This window comes from Argiope bruennichi, chromosome 7, assembly GCF_947563725.1.
Source record: "Argiope bruennichi chromosome 7, qqArgBrue1.1, whole genome shotgun sequence".
Taxonomy (NCBI): Eukaryota; Metazoa; Arthropoda; class Arachnida; order Araneae; family Araneidae; genus Argiope; species Argiope bruennichi.
Genome location: NC_079157.1, coordinates 105,001,632 through 105,023,629, shown reverse-complemented (window position 1 = coordinate 105,023,629; position 21,998 = coordinate 105,001,632). Strand labels below are relative to the sequence as shown.

Genomic DNA, 21,998 nt, shown 5'->3' with positions numbered 1-21,998 from the left:
CATTTATCTAAATTGTTGCGCTTTTGTGTTATCGTGTTTGCATATATGCTAATGTATAAACCGACAGGCGATCAACTTCTTGACGAATTAGATTCAAATTTCATACGGGTCTTTATTTTAGATGACGAAACTGGTGTACCAAATTTTATACATCGAGTTCATTTCTTTTGTGATTTGAGGCCTTACTTGCATTCAAATAAATAGAAAAACAAAATTCCTGCGAATTGATTTTGCTCAGTTTTATAGAAATCTACAAATTTGGTGTTAAAAGTACATGCCAAATTTTATCTATCTAGTTTAAATAATTTTTTTATTATCTTGTTCGCAGGCAGATATAATTTCAAAATTGTTTTTCGATCCCAGTGAGGCCTGAAAAAAAGCAATTCGTCAAAATCTTGAGGTCGAATCTTTCAATGATTACCGTATTACCTCTATCTTTGCATCATATACAAAATAAATAAATAAAATGAAATAAATAAAGATGACACAAAAGTAATAAGACTTTAAAACAAATAATATTTAAGTGCGAAGTTAGCAGAGATTTAGAAATTTCGTAACAGGCTTAAAGATCTGTTCGGTCGCGTTGATCATTGATAAGAAGCGTGACCTCGTTACATTTTGTGATAAATTCCCGCATGACAGTTATACAGTTTTCAAAAGCAGTAGAACCACTGTTTATGGTCTGCAGTTATATAATATTGTTCCTGTTACATGTGACCGCCATGCTACGAAATTATGCATTTTGTTAGCAAGTTCAGAAGGATACTATATCGTCTGTTGGCAATGGTAAGATTTATTTGGTGCTAATAATTGAATTTTTGACAATGACCAATGTGTAATCGAAGAATAAAATTGATTAAGATCTATAAATTAAAGCTAGGCAGATTTATTTCATTCAGAAGATGGTTGTGAAAGAGTAATGTTGATAATGAATACTAAAAAAAGTTTCTAATTTTCAGATCAATATTTGAAATTCTGTTTAATCAATTTTAGATTTATAAATAAATTCGTTATGAAACTAATAGCTAAATAGTATAGATATATAGAAACTAATAGCTAACTTTCTTCGATATTTTAAATTTTAAGATTCTTATTTTTGTGATTTTTTTGTTGTTTTCTAGTATTACTATTAATAATAAACATGAATGCGTAAGATAGACTTGACCATTACTATAGACTTCACCATTTTACCAATAGTCTCAAACTTTGGTACTTAAAAAAATTTTAGAGTAGAAATGTGTTTTTCAAACTTTTTGTGTCTTTTAAAAAATTTTGAAGAGTGGAATGTGCACCTTTGAGAAGTGTCTTTTTTTTTTAATTAAAATTTATATGAAATCTTGGTGTTGTTTCAATACCTCCGGAAAATATTATTGAACAAAACTAATTTTTGTATCATCATTTAAAATAAAAAAAAATTATCTTTTTATTGATGCTAACTTAATTGATTGTGAGGAATTTTTTTCTAGATTTTGGCAATTAGTTTTTTTTTCTTCATAATTTACAAGAAATGTTTTTCTGATGAACTAAAATTCAAACTGTCTTTAATGTTCTGTCAAATATTTATTTCTTTGATTTTCTTCCATTGTTTAAAGCCAAAGAAGAAAGATTCTGTTTAATATCTGTGAATAAGAAGGAAACGTTACAGTAACGTGAATGTTTGAAGTGAGAAGAATCGGGCAGTTACGTTGTTAATAGCACTATGATATCGATATCGTGGTTTCATATATGTAATGAAACGACCAGATATAAGTTTATTGAAATAATCTGGCTTTTATATTTGTCACAATTTGATGCTTTAAAATATTTTTTGAAGGAACCATGAATATTAAGTTATGCATAAGAGATTTAATTGAAAGTAATTACCGGCAAATTAATTGGTCGCCAAAGGCGATTAGTACGAAATATATAGAGTGTTTTACAAAGATTGAAATGCTGTTTAATTCTTTATCTATTATAGATAAGTGGGCACTGTAAATTGCAAAGTAGTTCAAAATAAGGTGCGAAATAAAACCATGTGAATAAAAAAAGTTCCTATTAATATTTCAAAAGTTACACTTTCTAAATCTTTATGCAACCACTCTAGACAAATTGTCAATTAAAAAGCTTTAATTTTTTATGCAACAACATCACTACTACTACGTATCTTTAAAAATGAGTGAGTTATATTTAATTAAAAACTGAATGCGCTTCATAGAGATTATATGTCAAAGTAGAAATAAAATTTGTGGCATATTATAAAAAGATAAAATATATCATAATTTTTTCATTAAGACCTTTTTTTTATTTATTTAAGGCAGATTAGTGACACTATCACGTACTCTTGAAGGCTTATTTTTTTTTTAAAATTCAGACTACCATTTTCATTTTTAAAAATTAAAATACAAAATAAATACACGCAAGTAATCTGTTGTCAAATTTATAATAATTTTTCAAAAAAAATTCTATCAAATTAACTCATGAACGATTTATTTTCTTTAATTTGTAATGTAGCCGTTAAAATGATTATCTTAAAATATTTTTTTAACCGCATAGTGAAATGCAAAAGATTTCTTTTTCAATTTACTTATTTATTCTCAGAATTATTTCTTTTCAGTACAACTTAACTTTTCTCGTACAAAATAAAGATTGGAAATCGTTCAACGATGTTTATTTTTCTATTGTCGAACTAAGAACATAGAAAAACTGGTTGTCTAGTATGGTATTTATAACAAATAAAGAGCTATTTGAATTTGCCATGATTCATTTTATATGCACTAAAATTAATGACGCAACTTCTAAAGAATTTGGACGGCGATATCCGAATTCACATGAAATTTCACGAGCATTTGTTTATCTGATGATGAAACCATTAAAGAATTACTGGTTCATTTCACCTGGTAGAAAGCGACTGTACACTGAAGACGAAAAAATTGACATTATTGCAGATTTCTCTGCAAACTTTTGGACTAACATTCGATAAGTAAGTGAAATAAAGTAAGTTAAAGCTTTATTTAAGGGCACTTGTGATTTTTTTTTTTTTTGACTCACGCTATCGCATTTATGATTTCCATTATAAATTTGTACACGGCCGCTATTTTCACCGAAGAAATAGCGTTTTAAGCGATCTAAAAAATGACACAAGTCATTTTTTCCCCTGTATCATAATTCATTTGGTTTTAAAGATGGAGTTATGTGGTTTTTCCTAATGATCTTGTTGGATGGAAAAGCAAAACTTTCTAATTTACCGAATTTGTCTAGAGGGGTTATATAAAAATTAAAAAAAAGTAATCTTTTGAAAATTAAAGGAATTTTTTTTAATTATTATTAACGTGATCTTATTTCGTACCTTAATTTGAACAATTTTGCAATTTCCATTGCCCACTTATATTTAATGGATAAAGAATCAAATCGCGTTTCATGATTTTGGGGGCACCCTATAGATAAAACATTGTAATAATCAAAGAATTAGACCTCGAAATTTTGACGAATTTCCACCTTCCCTAAGTCTCTGAAAAAATTATTTTTGAGATTATGTCTGTATATCTGTGAATACGATAGAAAGAGAGAGAGAAACGAAAAATGATTTCAGCAATACGGACGGATTCAGGTATGCTGTTTTAAAATCAAATTTTTACATTTCTATCAAATTCCCAAAATCCATATTTAGAATGCTGGTATGTATGTCCGATTTCCCGAGTAAATTAATTACAAAACGCAGAAAATAAATGAATAAAATTTGGAGCTCAGTTTTAGTATCTAAAATGTTAATCCTTATTAAATTTTGAATCTAATCTTTCAACGGCGCAGCCGTCAGTTTATATATTGGCATGCATGTAAACGCGAATACTTAAAAATGCAAATACTTAGAATAATTAAATTTGGTATGTGATGTTACTAAAATTGCAATTTTATATCAAAATTTGTTTTAATCTGTCATTTTGTTAATCTTAATGGCGTTCGATAGAGAATGGATACTTGCCTTTTTATCATTTTACCACAAAATACAAAACACTCACATGCGAAAATTTTAGCATTGTTCAAGTTCGCGGCTTTGCGCAAAGCCCACAGTTTTTATGCGGGGGAGGAATATCGTATTCATTACTAAATACACAAGAAAGCCGAGGGGAGATATGTCTCTCTGGTTTTAGTAGTAGTTGTATTCTTCTATGCAGGTGCATGAAAGAAGTCATTTCAGACATGAGGTTAAATTATTTTTCGTTTGGTCAGCAAAAAAAAAAAAAAAAAAAAAAAATCGAGAATTTTAATGGAAAATTTCCATACTAAATGTCATTTTATCTAACTTGTTATATTTTTAATTTATGGTGTTCACTTACATTTACAGTATTTAAAAAAATTCCTTTCTGTTGATGTTTTAAATTTTGGCGTTTTATCACTATGCCGATGTCAATCTTTTTTTATATTTATGATTTTTTTTTCTCTTTTTATTTTTCGCATGAAAAAAATTAAAAATGCTGTGAAAGCATTTGTTAAAAAAAATTTATAGATATCTAAATCTGTGTGTCACATTTTATCAATCTCCAATTTTATCTAAATCTTGCAATTTTATCTCCAGTTTTATCCAAACGTTATCTTTACATTTTGTTGTTATCGATTTTGCTTGTACTCTAACTGCTAAACAAACAGATTTCTTTAGAATGGAATTTGTGCAAAATCTAATAAAAATCTACAAATTTGATCGAAACTCCAATCTACCATATTTCATCCATCTAGCTCAAAGATGGTTAGCTATCTTTAAGTTATTGTGTTCACAGACAGACGGATAGTCATGATACCAAATTCCCAATGGGGTTTTAATCTGGCGAGTTTCCTACCCATGCGAGAACATTAATACCTTGTTTTGCAAATGCAGTTTCAACCTAAAATAACGAATGTTTCGATATAGAGGTCAGAACTGAACTGAAATGAAATTTAAAATTAATTGTAAAGTCTGTTTTATCTTTTTCGATGTATGGCAGGGTGCTAGATCTTGATGAAATATCCTTTTCTGCCTTGGGAACATATCACAAACATTACGAAGCAATTGATTCCTCAGCACGCCAACATACTCACCACCATTCATGGTTCCTTGTACAAAAAATGAAGTCATCCAGTTGACCCATATGACATGCACCCTCACACTATAACCCTTTCTGGGTGTTTTGGTATACGAACCGGGCATTCTGGCCTCATGCTCTCATTCGCTTTACCCCAAACTTGACCAGGTTTGTCAGACATTAAAGAAAAGCGACTTTCGTCACTGAATATAATATAATTTTTGAGCACTTTGGTCCACTTTAATCGTTTTTTCGGCATTGCTTTCGTCAGTACTACTATTTTTCTGTGTACTTGTGCCTTGTAACCAGCTTCACAGAACCTCTTGTGAACTTTCCTGGGTCTGTCAATGACAGATGTGGACTCATTCCATTCTCTTGCTAGTGTAGCAGAACTTGCATATCTAATTTTACTTCATAATCGTATCAATGTAGCATCACCGCGTTTAGAAGATAACCTCGGACAACCATTTCTAGGCTTTTTTATCTTCGGTTTTGAATCTCTAGGAGGCGTTAAATAGTCGACTCACTGCAATCGCAACGATGAGCAATCCTAACATTTGAAATGTTTTCTTGATGCATTAAAATAACACCTTGGTGCTTCTGACGAGTTAATTCACACATTTTAAAACGAAATGAACAGTTTAAATTGAAAAGCAATGCACGGCGAATGCACTTTGACAGCGTAACAATCGAAATGAAATCCTTCGCAATCGGAGCGATTTTATAATAAACTACCAGGATGACACAATCGTTGCAGACGATTGTTTCACAATGGATGACTCAATAGCCTTAAACTTCTCCACTACATTTTTCATGAAAATATCACTTTAAATGAAAAAAATATTACTTTGGGGGGGCTTATTCTTGAGAAAACGTGAAATTTCTCAAACTTGCAATACTTTTGATCAGTAGTGTAAATTAATTTATTTGTTGTTGTTGTCTTGTCCAGTAGTGCAATAGGATTAGAACTGTCTAAACGGCTAGTGTCAGGATGGCCGAGCGGTCTAAGGCGCCAGACTCAAGGATAATTAATTTATTTGTTGATGAAATAACGCCGACTCCTACGACGATGAAGAAAATTTTGCCGCCGTTTGCGTAGACGTTCGATTTCTGTAAGCAGTGATAGTGGGGAAAAAGACGCTGTGCGTGTGTAACCAGTCTCAAGGGCAGGACTAAGCGAATTCGATAAACTAAATAAATAAATAAATAAATAAACAGACTAGATCCTATTTGTTTTATTGTAATGTGTGGCCATTTTATTATTCTGAATATTAAAAAAGATTTAATTTGATATGAGGTGTAATAAAACTTCTGTATTATTATACCTCATTGTAATCATTGTATGTATTGTTTTTTAATTATATATTATTTTCATATAGTGGTCTATATTATATAAGAACAAACTAATGTTTTGCAGTCTACCTTCTTAAGTTTTCTAGTCATTTAAGTTAAATAACGACCATGACAAATTTTTGCCCTTTACATGTAAGGAGTTAAATATGATTTCCGGTAGGATGTGTGAAAACATTTGCCACATTAACTCTTAAAAAACATTTTGCATGTTTTTTTTCATGATTTAGACATAAGTATTAAGTCTAAATCATTAGTAAAAGAAGTATTATATGTCCTCGATAATAAACAATAGTAAATTTAATAATTTCATAAAAATCATTACAATAATTATGTTTTTCAAAAAGAAGCAGAATGAATTTCCTGATTTCGAAACAGACATTTGCAGGCTGGGGATATGATTTCACCAAAATTCAGCATTTTATTTCCTTTTATGCAAAAAAAGAAAGTAGTATAATCTTCAAAAAAATTCGGGGTATACAAAAAAGAAAGTAGTGTAATCTTCAAAAAAATTCGGGGTATACAAAAAAGAAAGTAGTGTAATCTTCAAAAAAATTCGGGGTATACAAAAAGGAAAGTAGTGTAATCTTCAAAAAAAATCGGGGTATACAAAAAGGAAAGTAGTGTAATCTTCAAAAAAATTCGGGGTATACAAAAAGGAAAGTAGTGTAATCTTCAAAAAAATTCGGGGTATACAAAAAAGAAAGTAGTGTAATCTTCAAAAAAATTCGGGGTATACAAAAAAGAAAGTAGTGTAATCTTCAAAAAAATTCGGGGTATACAAAAAGGAAAGTAGTGTAATCTTCAAAAAAAATCGGGGTATATAAAAAAAAGTAGTGTAATCTTCAAAAAAAAAAAAAAAAAAATCGGGGTATATAAAAAAGAAAGTAGTGTAATCTTCAAAAAAATTCGGGGTATACAAAAAGGAAAGTAGTGTAATCTTCAAAAAAATTCGGGGTATACAAAAAGGAAAGTAGTGTAATCTTCAAAAAAATTCGGGGTATACAAAAAAGAAAGTAGTGTAATCTTCAAAAAAAATCGGGGTATACAAAAAAGAAAGTAGTGTAATCTTCAAAAAAAATCGGGGTATACAAAAAGGAAAGTAGTGTAATCTTCAAAAAAAATCGGGGTATACAAAAAGGAAAGTAGTGTAATCTTCAAAAAAATTCGGGGTATACAAAAAAGAAAGTAGTGTAATCTTCAAAAAAATTCGGGGTATACAAAAAGGAAAGTAGTGTAATCTTCAAAAGAATTCGGGGTATACAAAAAGGAAAGTAGTGTAATCTTCAAAAAAAATCGGGGTATACAAAAAGGAAAGTAGTGTAATCTTCAAAAAAATTCGGGGTATACAAAAAGGAAAGTAGTGTAATCTTCAAAAAAATTCGGGGTATACAAAAAGGAAAGTAGTGTAATCTTCAAAAAAATTCGGGGTATACAAAAAAGAAAGTAGTGTAATCTTCAAAAAAAATCGGGGTATACAAAAAAGAAAGTAGTGTAATCTTCAAAAAAAATCGGGGTATATAAAAAAAAGTAGTGTAATCTTCAAAAAAAAAAAAAAAAAATCGGGGTATATAAAAAAGAAAGTAGTGTAATTTTCAAAAAAAATTGGTGTGACAGACTTCCCCTAGTCCTAACTACACGTTTTTGAGGCAATGTCTTCCTGTCTATGAACAGGAAACTCACAAACATTTCGAGCTAGATGAATGAAATTTGGTATATGGTCTTCATAATAAATTTCTATATTTTAAAAATATACACAGGAAGTTTGGCTGCTTGTTTGCCCAAGTATGAATGAAGCCGATAAATACAAAATGTAAAAAGCTAGATGGATAAAATTTGCTACACAGATTTAACATCTAAAATGTTGATCTTTATCAGATTTTGAAAGAAATTCTTCATGGGGTTGACCATCTATCGATCTATATTTTTGTCTTTACATGTGAAGGTTATAACTCAAACTTATTGTACTTACAGCCATAGGCATAATTCTTAAAATGTATTTTTCGAATACAGCATTGAACATGAAAATGAGTCAAAATGCCGATTTTGCCTTCGAATTTTTGCCGATTTCAATACTTTCTCTTTGTGCACTTCGAAAAAGTAAAAATATTTATTTTTAAACCTTCCTTATGATGTTTGGAAAAATAAGATATTAACTAATGAATGAATTCATTATTCTCGTTTTAGCAATAGTGCCGCATTGAAATGAGGCAGTTGACTTTTCATGGCCGAATGGTCATAGCACTGATATCATAATCAAGAGGTTGTAAGTTCGAATCCCGCTAAAGACAATGCAATTCACAGTCTGTGTGGACATTTAATTCCTTGATTTTATGTTTCCCTTTATTTCATGTTCCAGAAGATTCTGGACATTTCTTTAGTTTACCAGACAAGTGTTCTGGACTTTTCTTGCCGTCTCCAGAAAAGCATTCTGGAACTTTCCCTGCTAGTCTAAAAGCAGAAGATTTGTCAGTCACTGTCTTCTCAGTTCAGAGTTGAGTTAATAAATTGGTTTAGCTGTACTTCTTGTGTGTGTCATTGCGTTCCACACTAAAGTATATACGTGACAATAGTAAAAGAGATGGGAAAAAATATGTTATTTTCGTGTCTCCATTATCTCATTGTTTTTAAGATGTGAAATAAACAATTTACCCGATGCTGTTTGTGGATCAGTTAGAAAGATATTTCAGATGTCTGTAGATCTTTTATAGCATTCCATATAGCTTGATAAGTTTTTTTTTCTTTTAAAAATTTCGAATCATGTTATGCAGGTGCCACCCTGCTCTCTGGTAAAAATTATCACAGTTCGAGAAAGTCAGAAATCCATTTTTTTAAACAAATTCATCGAAATTCTTTTGCTAAAGACAAAAGATGTCTTTTCAATACATTATATTGTGTTTTATTTCCTAATGTAGAAAAGTACATACACACACACACACACACACAAATATATCATATTCAACAACAACAAAAAAAAGTAAGTACTCTCCCCTAGACTTTATCGCATTCTCTTTAATAAAAATACGATCCTCCTCTCTCCATCTCTCCGCATAAAACTGTGTACTTTGTGAGGGCCTTAAACATCATAAATCCTCAGATTTTTATTTTCAAAGTCTTATTCTTGAGAATTTTGAGCTGCATAGTACAGGGAAGTAAACCGAATGTACCTTCTGAATTTCTTTCTGTCGACAGAAAACTGGCACAAAAATACAATTGTAGCGACAAATTCATGCCCTATATTTCATTTGTCTAAGTTGAAGCGTTTTGTAGTTATCTCATTTGCATGCATCAGACTGTTCAGACCGACAGACAGTCAACTTTTCTACTGATTCGATGCAAAATTTCATACAAATCTATATTTTAGATGCTAAAACTATGTACAAAATTTCATTTGTTTAAGTTTTTGCGTTATCTCAATTACGTGCATGCGAAAGGACAAACTGAGAGAGGCCAACCCTTTGAAATGTTTAGTTTAAAATAGGGGCGGATTCAGGCGAACGTTTTAGGTAGAGGGAAGAGGGGGAGGGAGATTCATGCTCAAGAGTATAGTCTTGGGTTTGTAAATTTTCTAAAGGAGTTTTGGGGGGGCATCAAAAAATCCAAAATCAGCTGGGAAAAAAAAGTGCTTGTGACTAAATTGTGTCATTATACGCCATATGACTTTATTTTAAATGCAAAATTAGAGTTGATATTTTCAAACTTTAATTAATGTAGGTAATTAATTTATTTCGGTTCCAAGCTTCGATTATATCTGTAATATACAGAGTAAGTTAGAATTTCTTTGATGATATATGGCATATAGTACATCTTTATAGACACGCTTCCAGCCTCGATTGTACAGAATGTATTACATCTCTTGCTCATAATAGTAACTTTACACGAAAGCCTCTTATAATGAATAGATTGTTTATTAACTAAATTTTTTGATATTGTTAGAAATGATTGGATGTTTAAAGCCACAAAAAGATGGATTATCAAAAGAAATTAATTTATTTATCTAAACTATTTTGTTCAAATTTTTTTTTTTATCAATTATATAATTGTATCACATATATTATCAAAGAATAATTTCTTCCAGATTATAAAATATGGTCTAAGATTGGGGGAAGACCATGACCCTCATGATCTCAATCGTCTCTGTTGATGAGGATCTAAATTTTAGATGTTAAAACTGTTTACCAAATTTCATTGATTTAAGTTGATACTTTCTTGAGTTATGGAGTTTACATGCATGTGAAAGTATAGACACACAGAAGACCAATCAGTTTTAAATTTTGTACAGGTCTACACTTTAGATGCTAAATCTGTATACCAAGTTGTATTTATCTCTCTCTTTCGGTTTTTAAGTTACTATGTTCTTTTGTACGTGAACAGACAGACAAATACACTTCTTGAAAATGGATTGAGTTCAAATTCGATAGAAATCTACAAATTTGATGAAAAGAACACAAACCAAATTTCATCTATCTAGCTCAAAGCATTTTTGAGTTATCATGTTCATAGATTGACAAACATGGCGATAGAAATAGGTCCGAAATTCCTTTTTTTTTTTTGTTTACAGAGAGGTTTAAAACATGAAAATTCGACAAACTCACGAGTTCGATTTTTTTTTTTTGACGATTACAATATTTTTTTGCATAAAAGACAATGATAATAATAATAATAATAAATATCACTTTCGTCGTTTAGACGGATTTCTCTTTAGACCGTACCGAGTCAAAAAAAAAAAAAAACATTTCTGGAATTTTTTGAGCACATTAATTTATTTTAATGGGACAAGCGTAATTTGATATGTAATCTTTGACACAAAGTTGTAGGTATATATCAAATTTTGGATGAAACCAATGAAATGGAATATCTGTTAGACGATGCATTGACAATGGATGTCTAAGCACAATAACTAAAAAAATGTAGCGCAAGATGAATGAAATTTATCACATGGTCTTATCAATGCAATTGTTGAACTCTGTTTAATGGTAATTCAAAAGGAAAATGAGTAAAATTTGATATGGGTCCTAAAAGAGCAATATATTTGTACCGATATTTGTCAGAGTAACCGTGATGTTCAATACTCTTGATGCCGGAAATAAATGTGTGTAAAGAATGTTTTTGGTCATTTTTTTGTAATAAAGTGATCTTTACATACAATGAGGTATCGACGTTGAGGGGATAGACAACTCGAAAGACAGTCTTAAATGGTGTCATATAGACAAAAAAAAAAAAAAAAACGCGTTTATGCATTCTGTTATTTTTGCCACCTTTTTAAAAAGTCAACAATGTAAAAGGCGTGGGGGGGGGGATAATATCCTGTCCCCAGTAACTACTGCTATTTGCAATCGCTATTACATCAAAATTGTAGATTTCAGTTGTAAGTTGGATAAAATCCATCAATTGAAAGAAGTATTTTTCTAAAATATATCGAGTATTCGACAATACTACTAAACTACGAAATTAAACCCAAAATGAGCTATATTGTGAAAGCACAAGAGATACGAAGGCGAATCTCTTCATATCTCTTGTAAAAAAGAAAGAAAAAAGGCGGGAGGAGTATACCTTTCCACTGTCTTCCTTAAGATTAACTGAATAGAATGTTTCCTTTTTTATTATTATTGTTCTATTCTCAATGCAGGTCAAAATTCCCTAGGGAATTTTTAAATTCATTTCGGGAAGAATCTCTTTCTCATTTCGATTATGAAATCGAATGCCATCGATTTCTCAGGAAGTGGTAAATACGTCATATGTTTTGTTTACTGCTCACGAGACCGCTAATACTGCAATGACTGACAGTTTGTAGAAAGGTCGACGAAAAATACGCAGAAAGCTCTTTTTGTTTTATTGTGATTACTGTAATCAATCAAGTGCAAAAAAATCTAATCAGTGTTTTCTGAATCATGACGTAATAATGAATCAATAAAACACCCAGAATCTCATTGTCTCGTTCTTTTCAATCAAATTATTTTAAGGTGAGTATCATCTTTTTTCTGTCATTTTTTTTTTATATTTATAGATTTTTATATGCGATTTAAAAATTGTTGTATTATTCTATAAAATGTTCTTTTTAAAGATTATCTCATATGTTTAATCTTTATATTTAGTCATTGTTTATATATTAAAAACTTATTAATTTAAATAGCATACCACCCACAGATATACATATATGACTCATTTGTAAGTCTACTTAAATATAGTTATTCCAAAGAAGAGACTTTAGTTTGTCAAAATTTTATGTTTATTTTATTTTGCTAAAAATTGTGAGTGATTATTTTTTTGTTTTAAAACCAGATTCATTTCTTCTAAAAATTTAACCATCCTGATTCTACAGAAACTAGGAAGAAAATGAATTCTGCCATAATTATTCTAGTCACATTTGCTACTTGCTTCATATCCTCATCATCAGGTCTGTAAATTTAAATATATTATTTTATAATATTTTACCTTCATTACAATAAAATATTATGTTTTTAAGAAATGTAATTTAATGCATTCTTGTTTTTATTATTGGATCTTCAACAGCTCGTAATACTCTACAAGTATCAGAACAAGATCTGAAATTTGAAATAAATGAAAATGGAACATTTTCATTGTCTACCAGGTAAAAAATGTGAACAATTTTAATAATATATTTCATAGCAAAATTCCATTTGAAAATTTTTCTTGTTATTTGAAATATTGATTCTTTTTCATTTCTGCTTTCTTTCAAATCTTTAACATTTTAATTCTTTGCAACATGGTTTTTCATGCAGTATGTTATTATTACTGACAGTTTTCAAAATGACATTATTGTTTTTTTAATGCTTAATTTTATTTTCCTGTCTTTGCCTAAAAGTAATAATTTATTGTTTAAAAGTGTAGTAATTATATTCATTCAAGCCTTGGTGATAGTAAATCTTTTGTAAATTATAGAAATTCCATTTTTTGAAAATGATATCATCTTAAATTTCTGTCCTTAATTTCAGCACTGTGTTTAATTTTTAAAAAAATGCTCTTTGAGCTGAGGATAAAGAAAAGTAATTTTATCAAAATTAATTCTTTCATTAATTCCCCTCCCCCTTCATTTTGAAGAATTTTGTATAGAAACAAATATATATAAAATATTGATTCAAAATTCATAGTACATCTGTTTGAATTTCATTTCTTCGAGAAAATATTCATTAGCATGATTGATTAGCCTGCTTATAATTTTTTAAGTTGAGCGGTGTTTCTGTGCAAATATTGGATTTTTAAAACTTTTTTTTTCTTTCAAATTCAGTATTTATCAAATGTAAATTAATTATATTTGCCCGATTTTTCTTTAAAATAAATATGTCATTGAGAAATTAATATTTTGTATGATATAACAGAAAGAGAGATTACATTTGTGATATTTGGCAGAACATTAATCATTTATTTAATGTTTATTTAAAAAATATTGCATAGAGAAGGAAATTAAATTGTGTTTTGTTTTATTAAATCAGAGTCTTAAATAAAATTTTTCATTCTGAAAACCCTCCTCATGAATTTATAGGTAAAGATTGTTGTTATACCTTTTAAATAGCTCCGCATTTCTTTCTATTTTCTACATTTCATGAATTATAATTTTCCTACTGTTAATTCCTCATAACTATTATATATGAATAAATACACTGAAATTTCTTATTGTTTTGTCAATTTGAGGGATTGGTCATTGAGTATATGAACTCAAAGTTCTTAATCAAGTTTAACACAAACTTGATTAAGAACTTTGAAAGAAAACACAACAATTACCATTATATAAGTGAAAATAAAGGGTGCAAAAATAAAAATAATTTCAAATTTCCTAATGAAATATCTTATTATTGAAATGTATAACCCTGCTGTCTAATTCAAATTGCTAACTTTTATTATTAATTTTACTCAGATTACAGTTGTTAATAAAGAAAATATAAATGGAGTAATTCCAAATGCTTAAACCATCTGAAAACAACTTAAATTTGGTTATTATTTTTAAAACATTATAATACATATCTAAATGTTATAATTTCAAATGAGCTATTTTTTAAAAATAATTTTCTAATAACTCAAACTTTAGTTACATAGGCTATTCATTCTTCCATGAAGTTAAAACACCAAATCAACAAATTCTTTCTAAATCTATAAACTCAAAATTTTTCTCCATCGCTTTCCCCTGCTTTCTGCCTTCCTGTTTGGTTTACTACACTTCTGATACCATGGCTTGGATGAAGATGTCTTCACAAAAGCTAAGAATTGGATTATTTCATTTGAAATATGAAGAATAAAAAGTTAAATAATTCAACAATTGCTTCTTTAAGCCAAATTTACCTAATATTATATATTATATCAAATTATTAGCATTTTTTAAATTTTTTTGAACCACTTAAATTTGAGTTTTAAAAATACTGTTACTTCTGAATTGCTTGAGATTCTGGGTTTTTTTTCTATGTCTCTCAGTGTCTTCTTATTTTTTTAAAACCTCTGTTGTCTAACACTAAAATGCCATTTCTCGTAAAATCATATGCTAAAAAAATTGCATCAGGTTTTTTTTGGAAAAATCCTGTTGGATTGCATAAAAGGTTTGAGCACATTCCAATACTTTTTAATCTTGGCATTAGTGCAAATTTTATACTACTCAGGTTCCTGCTCATGGCTATTCAAATGAATCACAAAACTTTTTGAATTCTGAAAACACATAATATTAAAGCTTTTTGACTATTATTGAAGAAATAAAATGAAGCTGTGATTTAGAAGCTAATGCTGTCCCTTCATTAAGCAGCCAACATTTCATATTGAGTAGTATCATTTTGTATAATTTCTTGAAATACTGTACTGAACCATTATTTAAAATGATATTCACATTTATTTTGCCAATGAAATTGTTATGCATATATATAGGTGCATCATGTAATATTTTTGATTGTTTGCAATTATGCTATGCTTGCACTCCATAATAGTTTTATCTGATAATTAAAGTGACATTTATAACATGACAAAATGCAAATTTTGATTTGCTTATGAGTTTTCATGTAAGTGTATAATATCATATGCCCACTTTTGCATTTATTATAAATAAAAGCCATATGCATTATAAAATACTAAATTATTTTTCTACATGTTTATGTTTCAGTGCACCTGTATCAGAGAGCATTGCCATATGGTTCAGCTATTCGGAAGACAGCAATCTATATCCTTTACCCAATAACTCAGTAATTGAGAATGGAACAACAGGAGATTTAAAATTCACTGTAAGAGCATTTAAGGCTGGCCATACAACCATTATGATCCATGCGTCACCACCTATTATTAAGTAAGTAAACTCAGTTTTGAACTTATTAAAAATAAATGTTTCTTTCCCATTATCTCAATAGCATCTAAAATGCATTTAATGCATCAAATTATTTCACAATGCATGTGATTTTTCGTTGGTTGCAAAGTGCTAATTAGGTGGCAGAATTTTGTTTTGATATTAATAAATATCAGTAATAACTTCAATATATTTCTTTAAGTAATAAAACGAGTAGCTTATTTTAATATGCAAATTTTAAGTTTTTTTTATATATATATTTTTATTCAGTTTTTGAGACAAATTTGTCATTTTTTTTTTTTTTTTTTTGAAAATATCACTTTTTTCAATTTTATAATAATTCTATAAAAAGTTTGGTTAAAATCTAGACAATATTAATTAAACTAAACTAATCTTGCTTATGAGCAGAACATTAAATGAAAAAAAAAGGCTTTATTCTTTTGAGCATTTAAATCTCTTGTACTTGATTTGCTGGATAAAAATTCATTAGAACTACAATAATTTAATGTAAATTCATTCAAGATTATGTAAATAGATATATGATGCTAAAACTATGTTTGCAAGAAAGAAAAAAAAAAAAAAAAAAAAAAGACAGAAATGATATTTGAAAATGGGAAAGCAGTAAAGGTTGTGTAAACCCAACATTTGGGAAAAGATCCAAAATCTGTCTTTTTACTAGTAATCTTCTATAATTCTTTTTTTTTCCTTACTTTGAAATTCTAAATAAATTTGTAGGAAAAAAATCCCAATTAATCTTTTTTTTAATCAGTTGTTCTTATTATTGTATTCATGCATATAAGAAAATTCGATTTAAAATGATAGGGAAAAAAAAAAAAAAAGTGGTAGAGGCAACACAAAGCAAAAGTTTTAATAAAATTAAGAGATTGCAAATACTTATTTTCAGTACATTCATTAATCTTGAGTAATCATCTCTTGTTTATTATATATATATATATATATATATATATATATATATATATATATATATATATATATATAAACTTTTTTTTAATTATTAAATTTTGTTGTTTCGAGTTTTATTCTAAATTTATCAGTATGTTGTATTTCACTGCACAAGAAAATATGAATATTGTAAATAAATGCTTAATTATAAAAATTTTAAAATATTTTTATAATTGAAATGATTATTATAATAAACAAGCTGTGCTTTTTCTTTTATGATTGTGAAATTTATGGGGATCTAATATAATTATTTCCTTTATTTATTTATTTATAACCACTTCTATAGTGTTCTAAGTATGTTATTGGAAGTTAAAATTTAAAGAAATTAAATTAAATTAAAATTTGTATCCATCCATGATTCATGATAAAGTTTCATTAAAATGTGTCATGGATCAAACAAATATTTTTTTTATTAATTGTAACATATTTAGAAAAAGAAAGTAGTCTTTGAAGAAATTGTAAATAATATATTGATTATGTTTTTTTCTTTTTCAATTATCTAATCATGTAATTGAGAAAAAATTTTGTGGTGTTTTTATCTTTTGGGAAGACCAAATTCTGAAAATTGATCCATCTGCTAGTCTGAATTTTTAGTTTATTTTTATTGTTGATGTTTTTTTCAGACTTTATTTGAATTTTTATAATTAAAATAAATATATTTAACCTGTTCATTTAATGCTGTACGATATCTTAAATATTTTACTAACATATATTGATTCATTGATTATTTTTTATCATATGCATATTCTTGTAATTATACAATTTCAACTTTTGCCTTTATTTTCTAATTGTATGCAGGTGCTCCTTCATGCATGCTTATTTATACCTCTAATGATATATTTTCACACAAAGCATTCATTGATCAGTACAGTAATAAATCAAATCTATATTTCACTGTAATATAGAATTAATTTATGTACTTAATCTATGTTATGTATAAAGATGATCTTGGTATTTGATTCCATTTGTTACTATTGTAACATAATTTTTAAAAAATATCTTTTGCATTTTCTTAGATAGTATTTTCTGAAATATTATCTAATATATGGCATTCAAATACTGAATGGTATTAATTCACATGATGGATGTAATTGTGCTTGTTGCCTTACTTTTGCTGTTCCTTTTCAGTGTATGTCATAAATTCTTAAATTTTATACATCTTGTAAATGGAGTATATTGAGCAAATGACATGAATTGATAATCATTAAATAGAGATGGAAGCTTTCTTATATGTATATAAAAATAAATATGTTCTTATTAGAAATACTGTTTTTATTTTCGTGCAAATTATTTTTTTAATCAAAACATAATTTTTTTTAAAAATTTTTAGTACAAAAGATGCATTTGTAAGAGTAGGTGTCTATAAATCATATGGATGGGTTGTGATGAGCACTATTGTTGGTTGGATATATTTTATTTGCTGGTCAGTTTCTTTTTACCCACAAGTAATTGAAAACTACCGTAGAAAGAGGTAAGTACATTGTGTAATATCTGTTATGTAATAATATTATCATCTGTGCATATAATTGATGAAAGTGATATTCTTATCACCTAAGAAAAACTAGAGTCAATTCGAAATATCTAAATTCCAGAAAATGTCACAGCTTAAATCATTTTTAGACCTTACTGAACTATTATTCTAAATTCATAACAGATTTGTTTGTCTCCCCAAACAACCTTCTAAACAAAAATGGTCCATAAACATAGTCTGAAAAATCCAACAATGTATTTGAAAAGTGTAAATAATTCTGACATCTGAAATTATATTGGCTCATTATAAAGAAAATCTTCCTGATCCAGTATCTTGTGAAGCTTAACTTGTTGGATTAGGTGCAAAGTTATTTTACATTGTAAATAGCAATGAAGAAACTTAGTCCCCGCCTCTTACACATTATCAAAGTCTGAAGTCAATTATTCAGAAACTGAAAAAGAAGGTAATAATTTTTGCTTGCAAAAAATTTCACCAGTATCAACCATGGGTGCTGCTCATTTATGAGATGAGCCACTTATATTATAAATATGCCTCTCTTAGACTATATGTTTTATATTATATTTAAGTATAGTATAGTATCTATTGTATAGTATAGTAGTATAATATTTATCTATGAAGTATACTTATAAGCTTTTATAAAAGTATTAGTGCATTTTCAAGAATTTCTTGAATCTTGAAGAATTTCTTCATATTTTTGTGTACTGAAGAAAGATCTTCTATTGTATTCAAAGTGATTTCATTTAAAAAAAATTAAATTATAGCTATAAAAACAATAACTTACAATTTATTCAAATAATAACTTATAATTCTTTTGTAAGTCTTTTAACAATTTTTATCGCATAAATTTTTTTTTTTTAAGATCATAATGACAAAATTCTATTTCCTCCTTTTAAACTTACATCTTTCTGTCACAATAAGTGACATTTTTTGAAGAGCAAATGATTTAAAGTTAAAAGAAAGATCCTTAAAATAAAAAGAAAGGTATTAAAAATTTGGAATTAATATGTTGTTGCTTTTGAACAAAAGGATCAGAAGAAATATTTCCTTTATCCATTGTTTGTCGGATTTATTTGTGTAAAAAAATATGTATTTATGAATGGATATATTTGGAACTGTCTTAGGAAGAAGGAAATTGTAATAGAAAGAAGTTTTATGTTCGTTTTTGAAGTAGGAACTTTTTAATTCTCATTTCTTCTGATTTGATGTATATGCAGAATTGTTTCGTGACTTGTTTATTTTTTCGAGTAATTAAGTAATAATAATTAGGAACAGAAATAATAATAATTTGAAGGAAGAAAAGGTGTCCCACATATCATATTTATTAGATCTGTAACATATTTAAGTAAATGAAATTTTATTTATAAATTTGTTTTATTTAAATTAAAATTTTAATTGACCATTGTATCACATTTATCTGTAGTTTAATTCAACTTACATATAGATCTTAAAATTTAGTTCAATATTTTAATTTTTAAGTTTAGTTTTCAACATTTATTCACTCTGCTTTATTTTTAGTGTTGTAGGTCTGAATTTTGATTTTTTGGGACTAAATTTGACTGGGTTTATTGCCTACTCTGTTTTCAACATAGGTCTTCGTTATATTCAAGAAGTAAAGGTATGTATTGCCTTACATGTAAATTACCTAAAACTAGATTTCATGTTTAGTTTTTATTCCTGATTTCTCCCTAAATGAATGCTGTAAATAAGTCTTTTTGCATGAAGAGAAAATGCTTGCAATTTTGCCTTAATTCTTATTTAAGCTATTTACATAAAAAATTTAACAAATGAATCTGGAAGTGTTTCTCCTGTATTATATAGTGAACATTTCATAATGGAAATATTAAATAAAAAAGACGTTTGGATCCATATTTTTATGGTAAACAATGCAAAATGTTTGCTTTTTCGATATAATAAAAAATAAAGTAGCTATAAATTTTTTAAAAAAAAGATAGAATTCAGACATTCTTGTAGATATTCTGTAGCTTTGCTTAAAAGAAATCTAATTAATTTATATATTTCTCTGTATGGGAACTTTGTGATCTCGAAAGTATTTGTAGTTGATGCAATAAATTAAATGCATTTATAAAAGTGTGAGTAAATAAAATTGTGAAAATATATTCACATTATAATGACATAAATCAATAACTTGTTATTTTATTTACTAATTTTGCTAATTGTTAGTTTTGACAATTTTATGTTTGTTGACAATATTTTTTGTTGTAGTTGGAGTATCATACTGCACATCCTACTGGTGTAATCCCTGTAGAAGACAATGATGTGGGATTTTCTGTTCATGCTACTTTTATTACTGCTGTTACTATTGCCCAGTGTTTTATTTATGAGGTAAATATTTATTCTTCTTTATTAAAATTAATTAAATATGTAGAAATAATCCAAAATGTTGCTTGTAAATTTGCTAAATAAGTACAAAAGTTTTTATTTTTCATCTATATACATAATATAGGCATTATTTTGAGTATTGGACTTACCAAAACATCGTGCTTCTTATCTTATTATAATGAAGATAAATTTATGTATTATTTTTGACCCTGTTAGCTATAATTTTTTCATTTGATATTTAAAATTGTTCGAATCATCCTAAGAAAAGATTTATTATATAAAGAATATATAGATATGTGGTGCAGATAGAATAAAAACTAGTATAAAATTTGAAATGAAATTTACAGAAAAGGAAATATGGGGAAGGTAAGAAATATAAATGAATTAATTGTATATTATATTTTTAAGAAATGTTTGTGAAATTATTTTTTTTAAAAACTTCAATTATTGCAGCTGTTGAATTTTTTTTTTTTTAGATCAATATTCAATCAAACATCATTTCAGGGTTTTTTTGTAACTTATATTTCACCAGTTTTGATTTATTTTTGATGTAGGCAATCAATGGCTTAACAATTTTATTTATTATCTTAGTAATTGAAAATATTCTAGATTTCAATGGTCATTATTTTTCCTGGAATATAAGTTGAACTATATATGTATATATATAAATCCTAAACACTTTCGCTAAAAATATCAGCCAGTAAAGGTAAATTCTTAAAGATTAATAAGAAATAAAGACACAAGTTTTTTTTCCCATTATCTTTAAATTGTTCTAATCAAGAAATTCTTAAAATGCATTTGTCTCTCAAATGCATTTTCTAAAATTATATCATTTTAGTATCAATAAATTAAAAGGATAAATTTAAGAAATCACCTAGTATTTATTATGCTGTCATTTGTTCCCTTTTGTGAATTGAAAGTGATACATTACAACTGTAGTGAGTTCTGTAACTTTATCAGTAGTAATATATTAAAGGCTTTGTGAATATTTTTTTATATTAAGTATTTTTATGTATTTTTTTATGCAAGAATTTTGTTAAATGAAGTTAATTGATGAGTTACAGGAATTCCTTATATAGTATACTTAAATTGTTGTATTTTTTAATAAGTAAAATTTTATATAGTTATGTTAGAATATATTTTTTAAATATTATTTATGGACACAAGACATCAATATATCATAAAATGCTAATAGAATGTGAGAGGCTTAAAAAAAATAATTCACTCAAGAATGAAAGACAGTATGTTAGGTAATCGGTTGACACATGCAGATAATTGTCATATGGCCACATTATCCAAATTAATTTATTATATTTTGGGCATATTTGGAACAAGAAGTTATGCAAGCTTAAAGAATAGAGATAGAATAGTAAAAAAGTTATAATTATTTTATCAAGTTTTATCAATCAATTCAAAATTTCTTGTGAATTTTACACAGAATTAGTTTTTTCTTGTTTTTTTTCTGACTATAATTGTGTACTTACAGCCAATTGAGCCAGGGGGTTTCCAAATATCCCTATTCCTTGATTTTATGATGTTTGAT

The 21,998-nt window shown here is 27.6% G+C and overlaps 1 protein-coding gene across 3 annotated transcripts in view; it reads left to right on the top strand.

Moving 5' to 3' along the window:
* The first annotated feature begins 657 nt into the window (after positions 1 to 657).
* Positions 658 to 21,998, top strand: part of LOC129975846 (cystinosin-like) — a 33,470-nt gene continuing 12,129 nt past the window's right edge. The window contains exons 1-7 of one of the 3 annotated variants that reach the window (XM_056089094.1): positions 658 to 786; positions 12,666 to 12,780; positions 12,897 to 12,975; positions 15,484 to 15,663; positions 17,954 to 18,094; positions 19,631 to 19,730; positions 20,339 to 20,458. In XM_056089094.1, the coding sequence (XP_055945069.1) occupies positions 12,720 to 12,780; positions 12,897 to 12,975; positions 15,484 to 15,663; positions 17,954 to 18,094; positions 19,631 to 19,730; positions 20,339 to 20,458 (681 nt within the window). In that variant the 5' untranslated portion in view covers positions 658 to 786; positions 12,666 to 12,719. Of the gene's footprint in view, positions 787 to 12,156; positions 12,347 to 12,665; positions 12,781 to 12,896; positions 12,976 to 15,483; positions 15,664 to 17,953; positions 18,095 to 19,630; positions 19,731 to 20,338; positions 20,459 to 21,998 lie in introns of those variants that run through there. The other 2 variants (XM_056089095.1, XM_056089093.1) reach the window with 2 other exon arrangements.